This window comes from Monodelphis domestica, chromosome 5 (assembly GCF_027887165.1).
Source record: "Monodelphis domestica isolate mMonDom1 chromosome 5, mMonDom1.pri, whole genome shotgun sequence".
NCBI classification, from domain to species: Eukaryota; Metazoa; Chordata; class Mammalia; order Didelphimorphia; family Didelphidae; genus Monodelphis; species Monodelphis domestica.
The window spans coordinates 233,085,699-233,109,352 of record NC_077231.1 but is presented as its reverse complement, the minus strand read 5'-3'; the positions used below and the strand labels follow the sequence as shown (position 1 = coordinate 233,109,352).

The following is a 23,654-nucleotide window of genomic DNA, read 5'->3' as shown; positions in this document are numbered from 1 at the left end:
AGTCTCTGGCAGCCTCTCCAGTCCCTCACCTTGTTTTTGTAATGACTTGACCATCACACTGGAGGCCTAATGACTCCAATACAATTGTAGCTATCCTCCTTTGGTGACTGAGACACAAACAGATCCTTTGCCTTCAATTCCTCTTGCTAATATTTCTCTATGCTCTCACTACTGAGTGCCTCATTTTAGGCTTTGCCTGTTTAACTATATTGTTAAAACCTCTTTTAAGCCCCCAAATGCTAGAACTGATTGGGACAGACTCAGATTTTTGACTGAAATTAGGTTCTGAGTGAATAAAAACCCAAGACAGTGTGCTTGATACTGGTTAGACATTTGTGACTATGGATGAGGTCTCAGCCTTCTTCAATGGGATGGCACCTGTCTCTTTCTTCATGAGTCTCCTGGCTTCTTATTCATGGTATTCTGCATGCTGAAGTCCACATGTGTAGTCTTTTATTCTAAAGATATGAAAGTCAGTTGATCTTTGGTTAGTTATTCCCCCCCCCCCCCCCCCCACTCTTCAGGGTCAGCCATCACCTTGGAAGGGGTGTATAGAATATGAAAGGAGACTTTACTCTTCCTAAGGAATTTCAACTGGATTCTAAAGGACTCTTGGTGGATGATTAGGGCAAAAGATGTCCCCTATTCTGGATGGGAAAGAAATGGGTTTTCTCTCTTCATCATTTCTCTCTTCTGTGATATCTGTTGTTATATTTATTTGGGAAAGGAAATGGAGGATTGGAAAATAGGGGGATAATGGGAGGTTTGTATGGGGTATGGAGGAGTGAAGGGGAGAGAGGGTATATTGCTTGGTGAGGCAAAAGAGAGAGATGCCCTCTGCTGAGAGGAAGCAGCAGGGGTCCGATAAGGACTATTTGTCCTGAAATGACTGAACTGAAGTTCAGTTCCCTCTATACCCAGAAAAGATAGTCTACTTATCTGACTGTGAATTCAAATAATATAAAGTTTAATAACCAGTTGGGATTGGAGTTTTTTCTCAGCTTCAGACCTGAGGCCAGGCCCCAGAGGCTGGTGGAGGGTTTGTCCCACTCCCTTCTACTCTATATCAGTCCTCGCTTTGTCTAATTCAGAATCTTAGCAGTACACAGAAAGCAACGAGGTCTGACCTTCAGAGATGAATGGGCCTGAATCTTCGGGCTGAACCAAGAAGAGGCTCACCATTCTAGACTGGGCTGAATGAGTTTTTCCCTCCTCCAACGCCAGGAAGCAAGTCCCACCCGACAGGAAGGAAGTGCTAGTCACAAGACCCAACTGCCACTCCCAGTTGCCCCTTCCCCCACCAACTGTTAGTCTAGTTTCCTTCCCATAGTGGTAAAGAGCAAGAAATTAATTGGGAAAGGCAACATATTGAGTAGTGGAAAGTAATCAGGACAACTGGGTTCTAGTTCTGTCTTTGCCACTTAGAGGATTAGATTAAATGAACTCTAAGGTCACTATGCATATCTGCCATGGGAGGGATGTCTCACTATCCTTGTCTCTAAGTACCTAGAGAGCAGAAGAATGCCCTGTTCTCTACAAGCAAGCCCTGTCTGGGCTCCTTTGAGCACAGAATACACTGAAAATGCTTAATGCCCAGTGATCACTGCCAGTTTTCAGGATACAATTCCCAAGGAAGTCAGTATAACCTCCATTAACTAGAATGACTGGTGAATGTGGTTCTTCATTAGTTGAATCTACTGAATAGCTGAGGGCAAATATGAAAATCTTTTTTTGTTTTCTAGCTTCTTAGGACAATATGATTAAAATAACAAATAAAAATATTACTCAAGTAATATTACTAAATCATAAAATAAAAACAAAATACTAAAATAAAATTTAAAAATGCTTTAGGAAATGGAATCTAGTTTTTGCAAGTTTTCATCATATAATCATCAGAGTATTTATTGAGCATCGATTATATAAAAAGCATTGTGCAAAATTTTACCTTTCTTCTGTTGATTATTTCCTATTTGTCCTATATATTGCTTATTTGTACATAGTTGTTTGCATTTTATCTCTCCCCATAAGATTAAGGTAGAGACTGATAGTGCCTGGCACACAGTAGGTGCTTATTGACTGACTGGCTTAGAAAGAAAGAAAATATCTAAGGGACTTCTATTCATTTTAGGATAAAGGTCATAACTAGGAATATACACGACAAAACAATGTAGCATCTGTTAAGTACTAGGTAATTGGTAGATAGCAAAAAAGCCATGGAAGTTCAGAGGAGTCAGAGATTATTATGAGCTGGGGAAATGTGTGTATATGTATGTATACATATATATAGGCACATATAAATTTTTTTCTCTCTCAGACTAAGGCTGGGAATTTATCTGAAGAGAGGACCAGGAATTTCCAGGAGGCAATATCCAACATCAGAGTCAGAAGTAGATCTCAAAGTTTTAGATATCTCTAGACATATGCACAAAGTAGGGGTAACAAACATTGTGGCTAAAGGTCTTAATGCAAGGAGTTAATTAATAGTTGGGGTGGGACTCATGTCTACAATAGGGCTATGGAAGAGTATAGAAATATAGCTTGGACCAATGATTTTTTAAAAAGAGCTGGTTAGTATTTAAAAAATATATGGAGGGGGCACCTAGATGGCTCAATGGATTAAAAGCCAGGCATAGAGATGAGAGGTCTTGGGTTCAAATTTGACCTCAGACAATTTCTAACCATGTGACCCTGGACAAATCACTTAACCCCAGTTGCCTAGTCCTTACCACTCTTCTGCTTTGAAATAATACACAGTATTGATTCTAAGACAGAATGTCTGAGTTTAAAAAAATGAAAATTTATATGGAAAAGGAGGGGAGAAGATGCAGACCAATTTCAGTGAAGGTGAATGAAAAATAACAGAAGGGATACTATAGTACATTTGGTTCATAACCTGGGGACCATGAGCTAATTTAAAACTATAATTGGTTTCCTTTGTAATCCTCTGTATTTTGTTTTATGCATTTTACAACATTATTGTGGCAAGGGATCCATAGGCCTTACCAGATTGCCAACAGGGTCTCTGACATACAAAAAAGGTAAAGAATTCTTTACGCAGCCAATAAAAAGCAATAAAGGAACAGCTCAAGAAACATCTCAAAGAGGGCACAGGGAAATATAATATTGATGGGGAACTTCAACCTATGGACGCTTTCTGAAACACTCTAGAAACACAGTGGACATCTCTATTTTCCTAAAGCAGAATAGCTTGTAAATTATTGCCTAAGTGATAATATATTACTCAAAAGATAGAGGAATTAATTTGTTTTTGAACTGATATCCTAGACATGATTATTGTGATTATGACCACAATAATAATCAACTCCCTGAAGAAGCAGCAAGGACAAGAACTTGAGATCAAGGTCTATTCTTCCCCCAGTCCCCCAAATACTGCTTAGGTTGCATGGGTTTAGGGCTCTCCTGCTAATTCAATGAAGTCTTCCTGGGTCTGGTTTAACCCCTCTTCCTTTATTCTAGTCAATGATTCCACTGACCTGTCATATAAATTAAGGCAGCTACATCTCTAGCCAAAGGATGCCCAGCAAAGAGATCCTTTAAGCTCTCCCTCAGGCCCTTTATAAATATTTACATTACCATCATCTCTTCTCAGCTCACAATGGCTCTCAGTTTCAGAATTCATTTTTGTCAGCTATAAAAGTGTATGTTACCTTTATGGGAATAACTATAAACTGCTTGCACTGCGGAACACCCACAGATGGCAAGTGTCTTCTGCAGGAGGTGTCAGAGGGGATAAACCATATGATATGATGGTATTTCCTGTGACCCACTGATTATTAATGGTCAGGGTCTCCTGGCCTCTGATTGCAGATACACACAAATGAGAAAGGAAGGGCTCAAAAGGTAATATCAAGGATTTATTTGTCTCTCATCCTGTAATAGAGTCATTACTGCATAGCCCTTTGATGGATTTGATGCGAAGGACTTTGAGGAGTTTACCTCCAGCCCAACACATGATATTAACTCCATGGACACATACAAGACATGGAACACAGAAAAATTGCCCAGTTTTGTTTTTATCTTTGCAACCTTAGTTCCGAGTATAGATATTACAGCACTAAATAAATAATTTTTAGTGTTAAGGGTTGATTGGGGGAGTTCTCCAATCAACTTGAGATTACAAGGAGGTGAGCCTTTGTTTGGCTTGTAAAGATCTCCCTATGGAGGATACTGACATACCCGCTGGCACCTAGTAGAGAAGATCAAAGTCTTCTGGTTAAGTCATAGTGACTGGGGTTGCCTCCAAGGTGAGTTAGTTGACTTGAAACCTGCTGTGGTACCTCCTGAAGAATGAATTTATTGATGGGGGCTGCCCTGAAGATGAATTAATTGGCTCAGGCCCTGTTGGGAAGAGCTCCCTTTATTCTGGCCCATAACAGGAATCTTCATTGAGGATTTTACCTTCATCCCTTCTTCCCCTCTTTAAGGGAGCTCCTGAGAATATAGTTGGCAGATGTGGGGTTCCCTCTCCTCCAAAACTTTTAATGACAGACATATGTTCTGACAATCACTGCAGTTATATGATCAGTGAGTCAATATGAACAGGGCACGTTCATTGTGAAGGAGCTGACTAGGAGCTGCAAGTGTGTTGACCATTCTGGGATAGTCTAAGCTCTCAGAGGGCTTCAGTGAGGTAAGAGAGGGACTCACAAGAATGCCAGGCATGTTGCTTAGTTAGTCCAAGTAATGTTTCCCACCTGAGGGGATTGTGAGTCACTCCATATGACTGGTGTGTGGAGAGGTACAGTGTTCCCTGTGGGAAAAAGGGACTCACTGGACTGTTGGTGGGTCATTGCACTGGCAATATTAAGCTTGGTTCTCTTGAGGTACTCTCTTGAGTACAACACAACACATGTTGAGTACAACACAACAGATGGTGCTGATTAGGAGATGTGAGGATTTTGTCAAAAAGTAGACGTTGGACAAAGAGAATTGTGATTTTTATAGGGGTCCACAAACCCCATTATTTTTGCATGTCTGTTGACTGGCAAAAGCTGTACCATGCATGATAAATACATTTGTTTTCCTGAGTATTTGTATGGATCTGGGGACCCATTTCCCCACATTTATGGAGATCAAAATATGAGCTGGATCTGATCATTATCTCAGAGCAAAGTTTTGGTGAGGGTAATATGAGCCAAAGATATAAGGCTACCCCTACAATTGAATGTGGTCTGCAGGAACCCCAGGATACCCTGAATCTAGTGGAAAAGTAGCCAGTCTAACTGGAACTGCATTACTATGTCACAAAGAGTCTCATCTAGTTTTCTTGCACTTCCTTTCTTTCAAAACACAACTCAGTCATTGAGGGACCGGTCAGATACTAACTCAGAAAGTTTATGCTTTTCTTGTTTCCCCCCTGTTTTTCATAGCCTCGGTATGGGAAACAGCCTGGAGTTCTTGTTATTGATATTGGCAACATTCAATTCTGGTAATAATGGATGGATGTTTTTGACCTGGTCTCCTTTGTATCTAATATAATACCTTGTAGTTACTTGATGCTTAAAAAATGGTGAGTTGAATTGTCTATGAAATCAAATTTGTTGACTGGAATGGCACTTTCTGAGTCTTCTTATCGGTCAAATGTGTGTGTATGTGTGTGTAAGATGATTTTGAAGCTCCTTTTTTTGGTTCTGATTCTGTGATCCATTCACAGAAATAAGGAAACTATAACAGGGGACTGGAGTTTGGTGAAAGACATCAGATCAATCTTATAAGTGTTGAAGTTCCAGTGATGGTGGGAAAACTAAGTAAAAAAGCCCAGTAGACTACTGAAGATGCTAGAGTCCAAGAGAGATGTCAAGTCTAGAGTAAGAGATCTGGGAGAGATTTTCTTAAAAATAATGGTTAAATCTTAAGAGTATATTTTCAAAGAATAAAGTTTAGGGAGAGATGAGCAAAGGCCAAGGACAGAATTTTGAGACCTATCCAAGTATGAAAGGTGAGAAGAGCATGAGGAACCATTGAAGAAGCAGCCAGAGAGATAGAAACAATATATAAATGTCATAAGGAGGAAAGAATATCTCTTTCTCCCATCTAAATGGGAGAGTAAACTTAGGGAACAGAGAGACCTTATGCTTCTCTTTTATCCCTTGTAGTGTCTAGCATCATTTTGGACAAGTATTTGGTGCTCAATAAATACTTGTCAATTGATAGAGTCAGTATAATTCTTTTTTCTGTGCCTCCCTGAATCTCTCCCTAGCTGGCTATCATTTCAAATCATTTTTTCCAAACAACTCATTTCCAGCTGTTTGGAGAGCAGAAACTATCATTATTCGGATAATATGGTATTCTTTCACATAAGTCATTAGACAAAGCAATCTTCTACTGACAGCTGAGTCATTTCTGAGCAGGAATGGTAATGAAAAATAAGGGAAAAAAAGAAAAACCAGTACTTACTGTAATCTTCGATCTCAATACTTTTGTATTCAATTTTAGGCATCTGCCGGTCACTAATAGTCTTCTGTACATGGGCATTTACTTCCAGCTCAAAGATTTCTGAAAGAGAGAGAAAACAATGACAGAGAGAAACCCAATGAAATTGCTTCCTAGAGGGAGCCTATTTTGCACTTATAGGATCACAGATTTAGAGTTACAATGTACTTGAGAGGCCATTTAGTTCAAACATTTCATTTTAGAGATGTAGAAACTGAGGCCCAGAGAGTCTAAGAGATTTACTTAAAATCATAGTGGTAGCAAGAAATTGATTCAGGATTCAAATCATGCTCCTGTTCACTATACTTACTAAAGGTAATAACCATCATAAACTTGGAGAGGAAGAAGACTGGAATGTCAATTATTGCCCAGGGAAAATTTCATTTAAATTCTTCAATTTAACTGAAAGTTATCTGGGAGAGTTATTTGATTCTTCATTCTAGTTTTATTGATTTACTTGATCCTTTTGTTCATTTTAGGCCCCTCAAAGTAAAGCTTGAAATGGCCTGGGATTTGTCCCAGTTGGTTTTGTCCGAGCCTGTCTCAAATCTTACCCCCTAAAATGATGAGATTCTCCACTTCTTTTCAGGAAGACTTGAAACAATTCTATTTTCTTTTGACACTGAGAAATGTTAAAACTAATTACATTAAGTTTTCCCATGTATATTTCTGCAATTGTACTAATATGTAAACTATTGTACTTTCTTGCATCTAATTGAAATTATGCTTAAACCATACCACTTCCTTTTTCTTGTTGGTGGGTACATGCTAACATTTTAACTTGGGAGAAAACAAAAACAAAAACAAAAACATCAAACCAGAATACACCAAGTCAAGTGTCTCTTCCATTTGTCAAATCAGTCTGAAATAGCAGAGCTTCAGGAATGCTATAAAGAATGGATCATTTATCACAGGCAATGTTGGAGCCATTAAATCATCCTCTGACAGGCATTCTTTCAAAAAGCAACACAATCACCACATGAGCACACAGAGGGAATTATTCCTGCCTGCATGAAGTCCCCAGAAGGTTAAACTTCCCATTATAATAGGGAGGTTTCAGAAGGAACAATTTTCATCTCTGAAGCTGATATAGAGCTCACTGAGGTCACTTAGGAGTTTGTGAAACAAGGGGGAGATGCTGCTGCTGCTCATGTCTACATTACACCAACCCAATGGACTGAAAGGTGGAAAAATTCAGTGAGTCAATTGGTGGTGTGTCCTGCTTCAGTGGCTCCTCCAACCTTTGTCTAAGGTTAACTGTGGGTGTCTCTAATGAACCCATATCAACTTTTTGTTCATGTAACTGCCTAAACTGGTATGAATAAAAGTTCTACTATGTTAATCTCCTGCTCAAAAAAACTCTCATGACTCTCTTTATCCTCACGAACAGAATTCAGACTTCTCTGACATTTAAAGCTGTTCACAATCTGGTTCCAACATAGATTTCTAGGCTGCTGTTTGCATATTTCTCTCTCCTCACTGTCCTCTCCATCCTAAATCCTACATGTTATAGGCTAATATCTCTGCTTTCTGTTCTTCATATGTATATTCTGTCTCCTGACATAAGCTCTCCTCATGCCTGGAATGTTCTCTCTAGCTCAAGAATTACTTCCTACAAGTAGTTTTTTTCTGATCTATCAAATAGGCAATGCCTGTCCCGCCTACACCCAAATTACTTTGTATATATCTAATGTTTGCTTATATGTATACAGTTCCCAAGAGGATGCCAGTCTCTGTTTAGGAAAGGACCTGATGTCAACAATGTATATTTTTGTGTGAATGAACTGAAGTTGGTGACTTCCTTCTTTCAGTGATAGTGTTTGCATGTTTAATCTCATTCTGAAAGGGAGCCTTTCCCAGGCACCTGCAATCATACCCAGTAGCTGGAAGGAAAGAAAACAAGCATTTATTGAGTTTACTGTGTTAAGCACTTTATAAATATTATCTCATTTAAGCCTCACAACAACCCTGGGATGCTATTATTATCTCCATTTTTTCTTTATAGTTGAGGAAACTGGGCCAAATAGAGGTATAAAGTGACTTGTCTAGGGAAGACACAGGCTTCTGAAGGTCAGATTTGTTCTTGTTTGCTTTCTGTCTATTGCTAAGATTCTGAATTAGAACAACAAGAGTAGACGGGAGTGGGACAAACCCTCCGCCAGCCTCTAGAGCCTGGCCCTATACTCTGAAACTAGGAAAAACTCCAATTCCAACTGGATTATTAAACTTTATGTTATTTGAATTTGCAGTCAGATAAGTGGACTATCTTTTCTGGTCATGGAGGGAGCTGAACTTCAGTTCAGTCATTCAAAGACAAACAGATCTCTTTGGACCCCTGCTGTTTCCTCTCAGCAGGGGGCATCTCCCTCCCTTGCCTCACCAAGCAATATTCCCTCTCTCCCCTTAACTCCTCCTTACCCCTATACAAACCTCCCATTATTCCCCATTTATCCCCATTTTCCCCAATCCTATTTCATTTCCCAATAAATATGACAACAGCTCGGGTCTGAGACTGGATTTGAACTCAGGTCTTCCTGTCTCCAGGTAGTGTATTATCTTTTGCACTATCTATCTACCCCCAGTTGGCTATCCATTCTACTTCTGCATAAGGTGGACCATTAGTTTTCTATTATACCTTTAGTATAGTGGAATGAGTGCTGATTTGGGAATCAGAAGACATGGGTTCTATTTTCAACTTTCACCTTACCTTGTTATTTGATCTGCAGCCAGACCACTGAGATTTTTTACTCTCCTCATCTATAGAATGAAATGGGTAGAAAAAATCATTCCTATTACCTTTTCTTTTCTTTTTAAACTTTAACCTTCTCTCTTAGAATAGATACTAGTATTGCTTCCAAGGCAATAGAGTGGTAATGGCTAGGCAATTGGGATTGAGTGACTTGCCTAGGGTCACACAGTCAGGAAGCATCTGAGGACAAATCTGAACCCATGAACTCCTGCCTCTAGGCTTGGTTCTCTATCCACTGAGCCACAAAGCTGCCCTGTAATGTTTTTTTTTCTATGTTTGTGCTTATATCCTATTTTTATTATACTTCCCAACCTGGATATTAACTACCTTTGAGTATCCTAAATTATATATCAAAGGATCTAAAATATGTCAGGTCCTACTTTTGTGGTTCTTAAAGGAGTGCTTTTCCCCTCTTTATAACAACAGGTTTTTCTGGCATGGAAGTGTAGGCTCCTGACCCTTAAAGACAAACTCAAATAGAAATGGGGACTGCTAAAATTCAATATGAATGTATGTGGGCACATATTAACTTCAAAGACCACATTTTAACATGATTGCTGTTTGATCATATTTTTATTTGTTTTGCCAACTATTTCTCAGTTATATTTTATTCTGGTTCATCCACGTTTGGGAGTGTTGTGGGCAGGCAGCTGTGTTTTTGACAATGTCTGCTTTAAGACGTAGTCTACACTAGCCTTCTTGTTGACTGCTATCCTACAGAAGTGGTAAATTTCTTATGTTCTTGGTTTTTGTTTTTTTTTTTCTCTTTCACTCTTTAGTCCAATCCCACTCTTCAGTCCGATATTCAATTTAAAACACCAAAAAATTCACACTGGCTCTTAACAAGTAGAGAAGGTTGTTTCATTTGTTTGTGGGAATCTAATTCACGTACATAAAATTTTCTCTCTCTCTGTCTCTCTCTGTCTCTCTGACTCTCTCTCTGTCTCTGTCTCTGTCTGTCTGTCTGTCTGTCTGTCTGTCTGTCTCTCTCCCTCCTTTCCTCCCTCTTCTTTTTCTAGCTCAGCTAATCTTGGAGGGGTTGGGAATGTAGGGCTCAGGTAATCTTCCTATGTCTTTTCCCTATGGCTAGTCCCACGGTTTCAAAAGAGGAAAGCAATAAAAAAAGAGTCATGGAAAAGGATGTTGAGAGTTCTTCATTTGATCCATTCTAAGTTCTGTTTCTCAAGGACCCCAAGATACTTCAACAGCTTTGCAATGTGGGACACTGGAGTCAGAAAACCTGGTTTCAAATATTTGATGCATAGCTTTGGGCAAGTCACTTTTTCTTTGTGGGCCTCAGTTTCTCCATTTGTAACTAGATGAGTTCTAAGTTTTAACTCTTAGAGGCATCTAGGTAGTTAGTAATGGTAATGCTATTCGGTCATTTTTCAATTGTATCCAACTCGTTGTGACCACATTTGATGTTTTCTTGGCTAAGATACTGGAGTAGTTTGACATTTTCTCCTCCAGTTCATTTTACAGAGGAGGAAACTGAGGCAGAATTAAGTGGCTTGCCCAGGGTCATAGCCAGTAAGTGTCAGAGGCCAGATTTGAACTCAGGAAGATGAGTCTTTCTAACTTTGGGGCCTGACACTCTATCTGCCATGCCACCTAAGCTGCCTAATTAGGTGGTTAGAAAGGTTCAAATTCTGCCTCAGACACTTATTAGCTGTGTGACTCTGGGCAAGCCATTTGACCTCTCTCTGGCTTAGGTTCCTCATCTGTAAAATGTGAATAATAATCAGACATATTGTCATGGGGGTGAAGAGGTGCACCCCTAGGGTTCGGGAGGGATACCTTTTGCAAGAATGCCAGACTCCAAAACTTAGCTTAAAAATAAAAAGAGAAATTTATTAATTTAGAGAGTAATGTTGAAAATGGCCAGGAGGATGGTACAGGTGGATCAGCAAGATGGAAAGCTGCTCCCTGAACCCATCAATTCTGGGGATTTTATACTATTGCAACAAATACTGTGTCATAGTGTGGCCGTGCCTCTAGAGTGGTAGTCACTCAGGCATTTGGTGGGGTGGGAGGGGAGTAATCTAACTGGGGTCTGCCTGGAGACATAGGGAATGACCCTCATAAAGATGCCTTAGTTTCAGGGAACAGACAGATGTCTGAGATGTAGCCTGATAGAAACGAGGTGTAGCCTGGAGGTGCATCTCTCTGTCCATCTTAAATCTAAAGGAGGATCAAAGGAGGACAATCATCTCAGGATCCTATAGGGGTCATTGGATGTTTTAGGATAGGAATCACGAGGATGTGAGGGAGTAAAGGAATTTCCCTGATAATAGTTTGCCTGAGCTTCTGGAGGTTCAGTGCCCATGTCACTATCTCATAGGGTTGTTGTGGGGAACTAGTGAAAGAACAGCACTTTGCCAACCCTGATGATCAGAGCACCAAAAAATAATGTGTGTCTCCTATCTCACTTGCCCCTGCAAAGAAAGCCCTCATCAGACTGAATGGCAAGATGAGTGGCACTGTGGAGGAAATATCAATGAGTGTTGGCCTAAGTTAATTTTGACTCCATGCCAGCACTGCAGGGATGGGCCCAACTCATGCATACCCATGCTGTAAGAGGTCCAGCCGGATGGCCCTCAGACCACCAGGCAGACTATGCAAAGCATCCCTTATCTAAATGAATACATTTGTCAACATGACAATATATGTTTGCTCCTGTGAAGGCCAAACTATAAAAACCTTTTTTCTTTTTACATACCTAGGGATTAGCAATTTTATTGTTGTTCAGTTATTTCAGTCATCATGTCTGATTCTTCATAGACCTTTTATTTGGCTTTTCTTAGAAAAGATACTGGATGCTTTTCTGCCTTAGAACCAATATACAGTATCGATTCTAAGATGGAAGTTAAGGGTTAAAAAAAAGATACTGGTGTGGTTCGTCATTTCCTTTTCCAGCTCATTTTCAGATGAGGAAACAGAGGCAAATAGGGTTAAGTGACTTGCCCAGGGTCACACAACTAGGAAGTGTCTGAGACCAGATTTGAAACTGAGACCTTCTATCTCTAGGCCTGGCTTTCTATCCATTGAGACACCTAGTTGTCCCTTTCCTCTCTCTTTTAAATTAAGTATATTTTAGGAACTCCTTTTCTTTTAACATCACATTCATTGCTAAGTTGAGGGGTCTCCTTTCCCATTCTGACTGAGCCTTTCTTTTTTACAAATAAAAACAATGGAGCAAAAACTGTGGATAATGGGATTACATTTGATATCATAAACAATTCTCTTTTCTCATAATACCTTTCTTCTCTGTTGTGATGAGGGAGGTATTTGTTATTTTATGTTTTCAAGGAGAATCTGTTTTTTCTTTACTAAGATCTGAACTTTTTAGTCATCTTTTAATTTTCCTTACTGTAGGCATTAAACACAGAAAAACACACACCAGCTATTTATATCACTGTCTGTCTGTCTGTCTGTCTGTCTATCTATCTATCTATCTATCTATCTATCTATCTATCTATCTATCTATCTATCTATCTATCCATCTATGTATCTATCCATCTATGTATCTATCTATGTTTTTATCTTATATACATCATATATTTCTCTTGGTTTGTTTCACTCTACATCAATTTGTACATATCTTCCCTTGCTTCTATGAATTCTGCATATTTTCCTCAGTATATTATAATATCTAATATTTAGATGCCCTTATTTTTTTCAGCCATTTCCCAATCAATGATGGAGGAAGAAGGGTAGGAGGAGAAGGAATAAGCATGTATTAAGGACCTGTTATGTGCCAGAAATCCTGCTAAGTGCTTTTTACAAAAATTACCTCATTTGTTCCTTTGAACAACCCTGGGAAGTAGGTGCTATTGTTATTCCCATTTTACAGATAAGGAAATTGAGGCTAAGAAGGTTAAGAGATTTGTCCATAGTCACACAGTGAGTGTTTGGTCTCTCTACTACAGGTCCAATCCACTGATCCTTCTAGTGGCCTTCAATGAATTGGTATCCCCTTCATTTCTAGTTCTTCCCTATCACAAAGAATGCTGTTTTGAGTACTTTGGTCAATCTGAACAGTTTGTTGACTCACTGACTGGTAGTGCTGGAAAAGACTTTAGAAATAAATCTCTTCCATGTCTTTCCCCTTACAGACCAGGGAAATGAGGGACAGAGTAGTTGGTTTGCTCAAAGCCAGCTAGTTAATGAGGAACTCCCTATATCTTTATAGCTGTGGTAAGAACTGAAAACATGGCCAAGCCTGGAAATATTCAGAAGATCAGTTTAATACCAGAACCAGCTTTTGATCTCTGCTTATCCATTGCCATTCTGGGACAGTCACATGACTTTGTGACCCTCTCCTTCAACCAGCCTTGAGCTTGTCTCTGTCAGACCAAGTGTTCTTGACTGCATTTTTTTTTACTTCCCTTCCCACTTTTATTCACATCTTAGAGTTTCTGGGCATGTATTTCTCATTCAAGGACATTTAAAACAAATTGTAGGGATTGAGTCACACCCTTTGGAAACATGGCAAATTCTCATCTTTAGTGAAACAGTTATCATGAAATTGTGAAAAGTAGTGAACTAAAAGCCAGGAAACCAAGTTTCTAATTCTAGCTTTTGTGCTAAATCCCATTGTGACGTGGAGCAGTCCCTTTTCCTTCCCAGGCTTCAGTTGTAAAGCAAGGATTTTGTTAGTTGTTTTCAGTTGTGTTCAACTCTTCATGATTCATTTTTGGAGTTTTCTTGGCAAAGATGGTTTAGCATTTTTTCTCAACTCATTTTATGGAGGAGGAAACCAAGGCAAACAGATTTAAGTGACTTTCTCAGGGTCCCAAAGCTTGCCAGGTTCTAAGGCTAGATTTGAACTAGGGTCTTCCTAACTCCAGGCTCAGAAAGTTATCCAGTGAGTCACTTAATAATACCTAATTCATTTTCAGCACAGAATTGTAATTGTTAATTGAGAAAATGGTGGCCAGTGTATTTAGAAAATATGAAATGTGTTTTTAAAAAATGCAAGTGAGTATCATTAGGGCACCATCAGGTTTAACTGGCTTGAAGAATGATTTGAAAGCTCCAGATGGTGCCTCAGAGACTGTTTCTGGATCTCTTTGAGGTTTTCTCTGTCTCTGTCTCTTTGAATTTCTGTACCAGGCTTTGTTCCAGGTTTCCACCACAAAGCCAAACACAGAGAAATCCCTAATAAAAGGACTAATGGCAGCCTTTATGATGAAAACATCATAGGCACCAAATGGAAGAATGATTTTCTTAAGGCATGCCACAGAAATAGTGCCAGGATCTGGTTCTTTGAACCCCAAGGCTAATATTCTGTTGGATTCCTAGGGGAAAATTCATGGACCAGTGTATAGAGAGAGGGCTAGTCTGAGAATTAGAAAGATCAGTACTGAAGTATAAACCTTTGACTTAAGTCACTCAACCTCTCATTGCCCTCAGCATCTCTCTAACACCATTTCAAAGAAGGTATCTATCCATTTGCTTCAGTGGAAGTTCTTAACAGACACTTCCTACACTGATGAAATCCCAAGACCTGTCCCACTCCAACACTCCCCTCTATCCATTCGATAGATCAAAATTCACAATAGGTAAAATCTCAAATAGTACATACTCTCATCACAGGGAATGGCTGTTCACATGAACTAGAGGAGGCATTTGCTGTCCTGAATTATTCAGTGCAATGAATGAAACCAAATCAGCAAAGCAATGCTCCTCTGGAAAAGGGAAGGAGCTTTAGACCAAAGGCTTTGCTGGGATTCACTGCAGGGCAATTTTTATGCACATGACAAATATCACACCAAAAAAAGATCTCTGTATGATAAAGAAGTCTCTCCCCATACCTTATTTCGGTTGATATTCACAGAATTTAATTTTATTATTTATTTATTTACCAGAGAATTTTCAAGATAGAAGAGAACTTTAGGGTCAGTATAATCTAACCCCCATCTGAGAAAACTGGGGCTCAGAGAAGTGAAGTTATTCCATCAAGGCCATATAAGTGGTTAAGGGCAGAGTTAGGATTTGATAATTTTACATGTCATCATGGAAAATCCACAGAAGGGCAGGCCTGAAATTAGGAAGACTCATCATCCTGAAAGCAAATCCAGCCTCAGATACTGGGCAAGCTACTTAGCCCTCTATGTCTTAGTTTCTTCATCTGTAAAATGAGTTGGAGATGGAAATGACAAGCCACTCCAGCATTTTTGCCAAGAAATCCCCGAATGGTATTATAAAAAGGTCAATGCAACTGAAACAACAACAAAATAAAATATTTATTAAAAAAAAGAAAGTCCTCTGTATTGGGAATTCAAGCACTCCAAATGAAGTTCATACCTTGCCAGCTATTACCTAATATCTCTCATATTTAGTTTCCTCATTTCTAAAAAGAGGGAGATGGATAGATGATAGTAGAAGTATTGGCTCTATATTCAGAGGATCTGATTTCAAGGCCTGTCTTTGATGCTGTCTGTGGGCAAGTTATTGACCTCCCTGGGTCTCAGTTTTCGTGGTTACAAAAAGAGTACCTATATAAAAATATTTGATACTGATTTAAAAAGTAGAAGTCAATCAGTTGCAACAGATTAGGTACTTAACATATAGAAACAAATTAACTTGATAACACAATGTTCCATGGACCCAAAGAACCCAACCACTAGGGTAAGGACTCATATATGACCAAAATATAAAACTGCTAAGAAAACTAGAAAGTATTCTGGAAGAAACTAGGTTTAGACTAGCGTCTCTCATCATATACATAATAAATGCCATGTGGTTGCAGAACCTAGATATAATAAGCTATGTCATAAATAAGTCAGAATAGAATGAAAGTAGATACTTGCTGCAACTATGAATAGGGGGATTTTTATACTAAAAAGTGACAAAAGGATAAAGGATACAAATGGACAATTCTGATCATATAAAATTGAAAAGCTTTTGCACAAAGTCAATGTAGTTAAAAGGAGAAGGAAAAGTTAACTCAGAAAAAATCTTTGCAGCAATTTTTTTCTTATATCTAATATTTATGGACAACTGATTTAAATATGCAAGAACAAGAACTATTTCCTGGAGACAGTAAAAGGATATCAAGTGATGCTTATTATTCAAGGAGGAACTATAAGCAATTAAGAAATATCTCAAAAAAATATAGAAAATCACTAGTGCTAAGAGAAACACAAATTAAAACCCTTTGGTTCTACTTCACACCCATTGGATTGGCAAAGAAGACAAAATAGGAGGATAGGAAGACAAGAACACTAATGCAATGTTATTGGAGGTAGGAACTGGTCTAGTTTTTCTAGAAAACAATTTGATACTATAATACTCAAATGACTAAATCTGGACCCATTATTAGCTCTGTACCCCAAGGGGTTAAAAGAAACAAGGAATAGATCTATACATAAAAATATATTAGTAGGGGGCAGCTGGGTAGCTCAGTGGATTAAGAGTCAGCCCTAGAAACGGGAGGTCCCAGGTTCAAATCTGACCTCAGCCACTTCCTAGCTGTGTGACCCTGGGCAAGTCACTTGACCCCCATTGCCTAGCCCTTACCACTCTTCTGCCTTGGAGCCAATACACAGTATTGACTCCAAGACAGAAGGTAAGGGTTTTTAAAAAATATATATATATTAGTAGCTTCATTTTATATTATAACAAATAACTAGAAACTATGAGAGCACCTCAGGGGAATGACTGAACAAATGATAGCATATAAATTTAATAGACTGTAAGAAATTGTGCTGTAAGAAATGATGAAAGGGAGGGAATCAAAGTGAAGCAGAGTAAAGGGAGCAGAACTTGTAGAGCAATTCATATAATGATGATAACTGTAAAGAAAACTATCTTTGAAAGATTTAAGAACTATAATCATTGATTTCATTGGTTCCAATTCTGATTCCAGATGGTTGTTACCTCCCAATAGAGGTGATGTTTTAGAGGTACAGAATGAGATGTGCCTTTTCAGACATTGTTAATATCTGATTAGTTTTGTGTGACTATGCTTACCTGCCACAAGGATAGGTTTAAAAAAAAACCCAGAAAGGTATTGTGTTTAAAAGGAATAGTTAAAGTACTATAAAAAAAGAAGAAAGAAAAGAGTGTCACTGTAGTACTTAAATACATGAAACAAGTTCTGAGAGAGACCTGGATAAGGAGGACAACTTTGAATCTGTGTTAAATTTATAAAATGCTTAAAATGCAAGTTGAATAATAGAAATTCAGGGTTTCATATATGATCTTCTTTTCTTTTATTCATTCATAACAAGATATTAGCCAGTGTTTGTCAAATTAAAAAAACAGAAAATAAAAATTAAAAAAAAACAAGGGAGATGGACTAGAGTGCCTCAGAGGTTCCTTCTAACTCTAGAGTCTAACTCTATGATCACTGTTTTCTTGAAAACTCTAAAACCCTAGCCCACGTTTCAATATGACAAACACAACAGGGATATAGCCTTGATGTTTATAATAAACACAACAGGATCTGACTTAAATGTGTTTTTGTGAATATATATTTTTATGCTGGTGGTAGGCCTTTTTAGATGAATAAGACACAAAACCTAAATGTTTCAAAGTAAAATTCTACACTGAAGCCTCCTTATTAAGTCAGGCTTGGCTGGAGTGAATGAGAATGCAGGCATGTCTTCAAAACATTCCAACTACCAATTACCTTGTTTCATAAATCTGACTTTACGTAGGTACGCACAGGGTTATAATTGCTCACCGGCTATTCAACATGGCCTTGAATAGCTGACTCGTTTCTATTGAAATCCTCCCCTTCACAAGAAGCACTAAAAGCAACAGACTATTAAATGTAGTTAAATATTAGGCTTCTCATTTAATGATTGCCCACACAACTGGTTTTATCAGCAGAGAGCGGGCTGCCACACAGGGGAGTTTAGTTAAGCCACTTTATTTGTCCCCATAATTGCATCCAAAGAGGGCAGGAGCATAGCTGAGGAAATAAGAAAAGATTGATGTATTCCCTGAATAGCTCTTCTTTTGGCTTTTTAGGACCATGGGGACCTCCAGTCTGCATCAGATGAATGACTGTTCCTTAATTAAATGTGAGCCCCCTCTAATATTTGATGCAATTAGCCATTATCAGATTTGGGCACAGTGAGAACGAAGAGACAAATATCTGCTAAAGGGAAATGCCTCCATCTCAGGCAACCAATACGTCCTAGGTAACTTGGACCATTCAATGTCTCAAGGCTTGCTTCACGATTGTAGCTGTCAGTCTAAGGGAGAAAGGGCTATGGTGTAGCAAATGAATTGAAGTCAGATCTGGGTTTGAATTCAGAGTTCTGGTATTTATTGCCTTTACTAATTCAGCAATACGCTTAGCCATTCCCTGCCTCCTTTTCCTCATCTGTAACATATACGAGGTTAGAAGCCAATGAGGACTTGCTATACAAAAAGTCCATTATGACCTGTGTAAAGAGGCTCACCAGGAGAAATAAGGGACCAACATTTATTTCATATAGGGGCGATAGGTGGAGGCTCCTAAGATTTCTTCAAGCTTGACAATGAGCCTTTGATAACTCTATATTTTACACTTTAAAAATCAAATGCCATTACATCCTAAAAACACCTTCTAAGATTATAAAATATAGAACTGGACACAACACTTCAGATGTATTCTGACCAGGCAGCATATAGTAGAACAATTATCCTTGCATACTGGATGGAACAATTTCCCTTCATTGTGTTCCTGTGCAGTTGATATGTTAGACCTAGATGTAAGACTTTATATTTGTCTTTATTAAGTCTATATGCTTAACTATAACCTCCTTCCTGGACTCCAGTCTTAGGTAGTCCTTGTGTGTTGAATCTCTCTTAAATATCTTATAGGCATATCAAAGTTAACACATTTGAGACCAAATTGATTAACTTTCTTTCTCCCATCTCCAAACTCATTCTTACTGCAAACATTCTTATTTCTACTGAAAGGACTACTATTCTCCTGTCACTCATGATTGCAACTTTAGTCATCTTTGGTTTTCATTCCTCTTCCTCACCTCCCCCTTTCCAATCTTTTTGATCCCAATTTTATATCCTTTTTACATTGATCCCCTTCTACAACTTACAGAGTCCCAGAAATAGTTGTGAGCCTTATTATCTCTGATCTGAACTATTGCCTGTTAAGTGGCCTCATTCCTTGCAGGCTCTCCCACTTTTGATTCAATCTCCATACAACCAGCACATGAGTACTCCTAGGCAGATGTCTGATCATGTCACCTTCTTAACTAAACACCTTCAGCCATACCCCAATGTCTCTAGTATAAAATCCACATTCCTCAGCCTGACTTTTAAGGTCTCTACAGTTTGGCTCCACTCTTCTTTTCCAGCCTTATTTCATTCAATTTCCCTTCAACATTCAATGTCTCAGGCAAGCTGGCCTGTATCCTGAACTCCAGGACCCATCTTTCTCCTTTGTGCATTCATTTAGAGCATCCCCATAACTGGTACGTGGCATTTCTTTCCCGTGACCTCTCATAATCCTTATTTTTCATTTCAAGTCTCAGCTTGAGTGGCACATGCTCTATGACGGTGTCACTGGTCTTATTTGTTAGTACTTTTTTTTGTACTAGTTTTTTAGTTAGTAATTATTTATTAGTACTGATCCATCCTCAAATAACCTTATAGTTTGCCTATTTGTGTATGTGCTGACTCTCCCTTGTGGAACTATGTAGGGTTTCAGTTACAACGAATCACAAAGGTATTGAAGATGTATTCAGAAGCTGACTCTAATGAGTAAAGTGCCCATGGACCAGACTTATGGATAGATTTCTAATATTTCACATGATTGATTTCTGAATCCTTAAATTGGTTGGGTCTTACATTTTGTGGAACTGAGAAATCAAGCCTTTACTGTGATCTGCAGTCGGAAAGCTGGCAGACAGGTTCTGCAGGTCCTTTGTAATATCACACTTGGATTGCATAAGCTGATGTCAATGTGTCCGAAAGGAGAGGATTTCACATGTGCTTCTTACCTGAGAACCTGGCTATACTATTGTGGCCATCTGTTCCTTTTGCTTATCATTACCCTGTTAAAACTTCTGCTGTACCCATTGTCTTGATTGACATCCTGCAACCCCCATTCCAACATCCTCAATAAAATCAGTTCAGCTTGGTCACTCTCTCTCTGACCATCTGAGGAGGAGCTGACCTGCTGAGACCACACTCAAGTTTTGTCCCTGTGTTCCTTGTTTCTCTCCCTCTGCTCCTTCTATGGCTTACTCTCTGTCCTGGAAACTTAACCCATTACTTGCCAGCCTTCAGCTTTCCTACGTAGGTGATTCAAACCTAAATATGTGTAGAGCGGGTCTCTACAAACTGCTCCTTGGGGGCAGTTTTTGTTTTGGTATCCTTAGTACTTGTTATAGGCACTTAATGAATATTTGTTGAATTCAACTTAATTAATTTTCATTTGTAGTAGATCTGACCTATTGTTCTAGACTTTTAAGACCTTTATGAATCCATTCAGTCTTTCTGTCATTTGAAATATCATTGTCCTTTGGGTCAGCTGTAAAAAGAGGCATAATTTTACAAATGTGATGGAGCCTACTCTTTTCCTCTTGCTCATTTTTGCTTAACTTACTGTCTATTTGCAACCCCTAACGTATAAATACTGACAGACTTACCAACTCAGTGGCGTTCCCATCCAACTTTGTGTCACAATGAAGGCAATACAAGGCAAATTAGCACAATTATTATTATTTTCTTTTTAGAGGTTGCTAAGTCAGATAATGAATGATTATAAAGTGCCTACTCAGAGACTGGCACTGGGCTAAGCACGGGCAAAAATGAAGGCAAAGAGAAAAGATAGTTGCCACCCAGAAGAACGCTCAATCCAAAGGCTCTGAGATTTTAAGTATTCTGCCTGGAGTAAGAGTTAATCCAAAGTTAGGAGGGACTCATTCCTAGGTCTTCTGACTCCAACTCTAGAAATCCATCCGCTGTGCCAGGGAGACCCTATTTCTTACTGTGGACAAAGATAAAACCAGGCAATGTAATAATTTGGAGGAATTTGAATGAGCTTCCAGGAGAGGTCCTGTCATGAAATGACATATTACCTTGTAACTCAGGGGCCCACTCTGTTTTCTTTACAGGAGGGAGATTGTGTATTATAGATCAGATGATAATGAAATCTCATTCATACCTTGGAAATATGAATATATTTCAATTCTTTCATATTCTTTTATATTTACATTACAGACAGCAATGCACAAACAGCAGGTTTGTTGATTTTTCTGTTCTGAAATCTACGTGGATTGAATACATAGGCATTTCATGATTATACTTTGGTCTCAAACATAATTACATTCTTAAGGAATCAGCTTTTAAATAATTCAGAATCACATCTGTGGACACCCTGCAGGCTCTGTTTATAGACAAGATTTTCTAGCGGGGGAAATACATACATACATACATACATATATATATAGTTATATTTATTTCACCATTATATATTTATTTATAAATAATGGAATATTCTTAGAGTTGTTTTGGAATAGGGAAGGAATAGGTAAGATGGTTAAATGGAAGAAAGGACCAACAAATTATAAAAGTGATTTCAAATATGTAGGACTAAAATAAGAAAAAGTGCTTGAACTTTTATTATATCCGGGGTTTCCCCCAACACCCAATGCCCCCCCATTCAGGGCCTCTGTTGACATGGAAATCCCCTATATCATTCTCTCTTTTTAAAAACCCTTGTCTTTATTCTTAGAATCAATACTAAGTATCGGTTCCAAGGCAGAACAATTAGGGTTAAGTGACTTGCCCAGGGTCACATAACTAGGAAGTGTCTGATGCCTGATTTGAGCCCAGGATCTCCAAGCCTGGTTCTCTATCCACTGAGCCACCTAGCTGCTTCATTTATATCATTCTTAATCCTGTCAAATCTCCACTGATTAATGGATACAGTTCAGATTTCTCATTCTGGCATTCAAGGCCCTCCAAAATATGGGGTAAACCTCTCTCTAGCCTTACCTCTCGTTATATAATTATATACTTGTCTTGTATAAAATCTCCACTCCAGACAGGTTGGGCTAAACATTCTCTCCTTGCTATGTCCTTATTTTTTCTTTTCCTCCATCTTTCCGAGTCCTACTCTTAGTATTAAATGCTACCATGGAGTCAGTCTACCTTTTGTGTGAAGCCCTCCTTGATTTTTTCAAACCTTAGAGCTAATAGAATCACAGGGTATCAGAGGCAGATGGATCCTCAGGGGTCCTCTAGTCCAACACACATCTGGAGTCATTGTCTCTGCTGTTTATCAGAAAATAGCATTCTCTGCCTTGTATTGTTAGCTCCCTCTCCTATAGAGGTGATCTCAATTATAGTCACTTCCTTGAGGAAAGTGATTCTATCTTACAATCTAGTATCAGGTATAGTCCTTTGCCAAGAGTGGTCCTTAAGTACATTTTTTAAAAACTAATAAATGATCCTAGAAAATTTTGATTCCTTTGGTTCCTAGGTGATCCCCTCCCCCCACCCCCAGGTTTATGCAAAAGGTCAGATTGGTGGGTTCAATACTGGACTCTTAAATTAACAACATATTCAGGATTATAGTAGAGTAAACTCTAGAATAAGTCAATGTTGAGATTCTTCTGGTTCCCTCCTCTACCCAATTTTGTCCTCCATACATTGTAATACAAAAGCAAAGAGTATTGCTGCAGGAATACATACCTACTACTTTACTGAAACTGTCAGTGGATAGAGCATGGGCTTGGAATCAGGCAGACTCATCTTCCATAGTTTAAATATGGCCTCAGGTACTTACTAGCTGTGTGGTCCTGGGCAAGTCATTTTACTTTGCCTCAGTTTCCTCATCAGTGAGATGAGCTAGAGAAGGAAATGGCAACTCACTCCAGTATCTTTGCCAAGAAAATCTCTGATGGGTTCAGGAAGAGTTGGGCATGACTGAAAGGACTGAACAACAGTAACAAAAATTTGATAACTCTTTATTAAGTTCTCATCCTCCTGTAGCATTTAATATGGTTGGGCTACTACTTTCTACTGGAAATTTTTACTCCCTTGGATACAGAGACAATTTCTGTTCCCTTGGTTCTCCTATCTCATTAATCATTTCTTTCCCTTTCCCCAATTTTGAAAAATTATTTCCATTCTTTAAGGATGAATATTCCCCATTCTCTTTTCTCTCTTTTGGCCAAGAGGTGATTTCATTCATTTCAATAGCTTCAATTTGTACTTCTCTGCAGATCATTCTCAAACCTTTTCTTTCTCTGGGTCTATACTTCAGCTCTTCCAAATACCTGTAATACATTCCTCTCCATTTCTGTCCACTGAATTCCTTTCCATTTTCTAAAGCTCAAATCAGATATCATCTACTAGAGATGTCTTTCCCGTCACCTCCCCTAATTCCATTCCAAGTCAATAATAACTTTTCATTCTTGTGAGATCCCATAGCCTTGAATCTCTCATTCAAGAAGCACTTATTAAAGCACCTTTGTGC

The 23,654-nt window shown here is 38.6% G+C and overlaps 1 protein-coding gene across 4 annotated transcripts in view; it reads right to left on the bottom strand.

Moving 5' to 3' along the window:
* The window catches only part of DPP6 (dipeptidyl peptidase like 6), a 1,262,248-nt gene that overhangs the window by 38,074 nt on the left and 1,200,520 nt on the right, over positions 1 to 23,654 (bottom strand). For all 4 annotated transcript variants that reach the window (XM_007504650.3, XM_001364425.4, XM_007504651.3 and 1 more), the window contains exon 18: positions 6,418 to 6,516. In XM_007504650.3, coding sequence (XP_007504712.1) covers positions 6,418 to 6,516 — 99 coding nt within the window. The remainder of the gene's footprint in view (positions 1 to 6,417; positions 6,517 to 23,654) is intronic.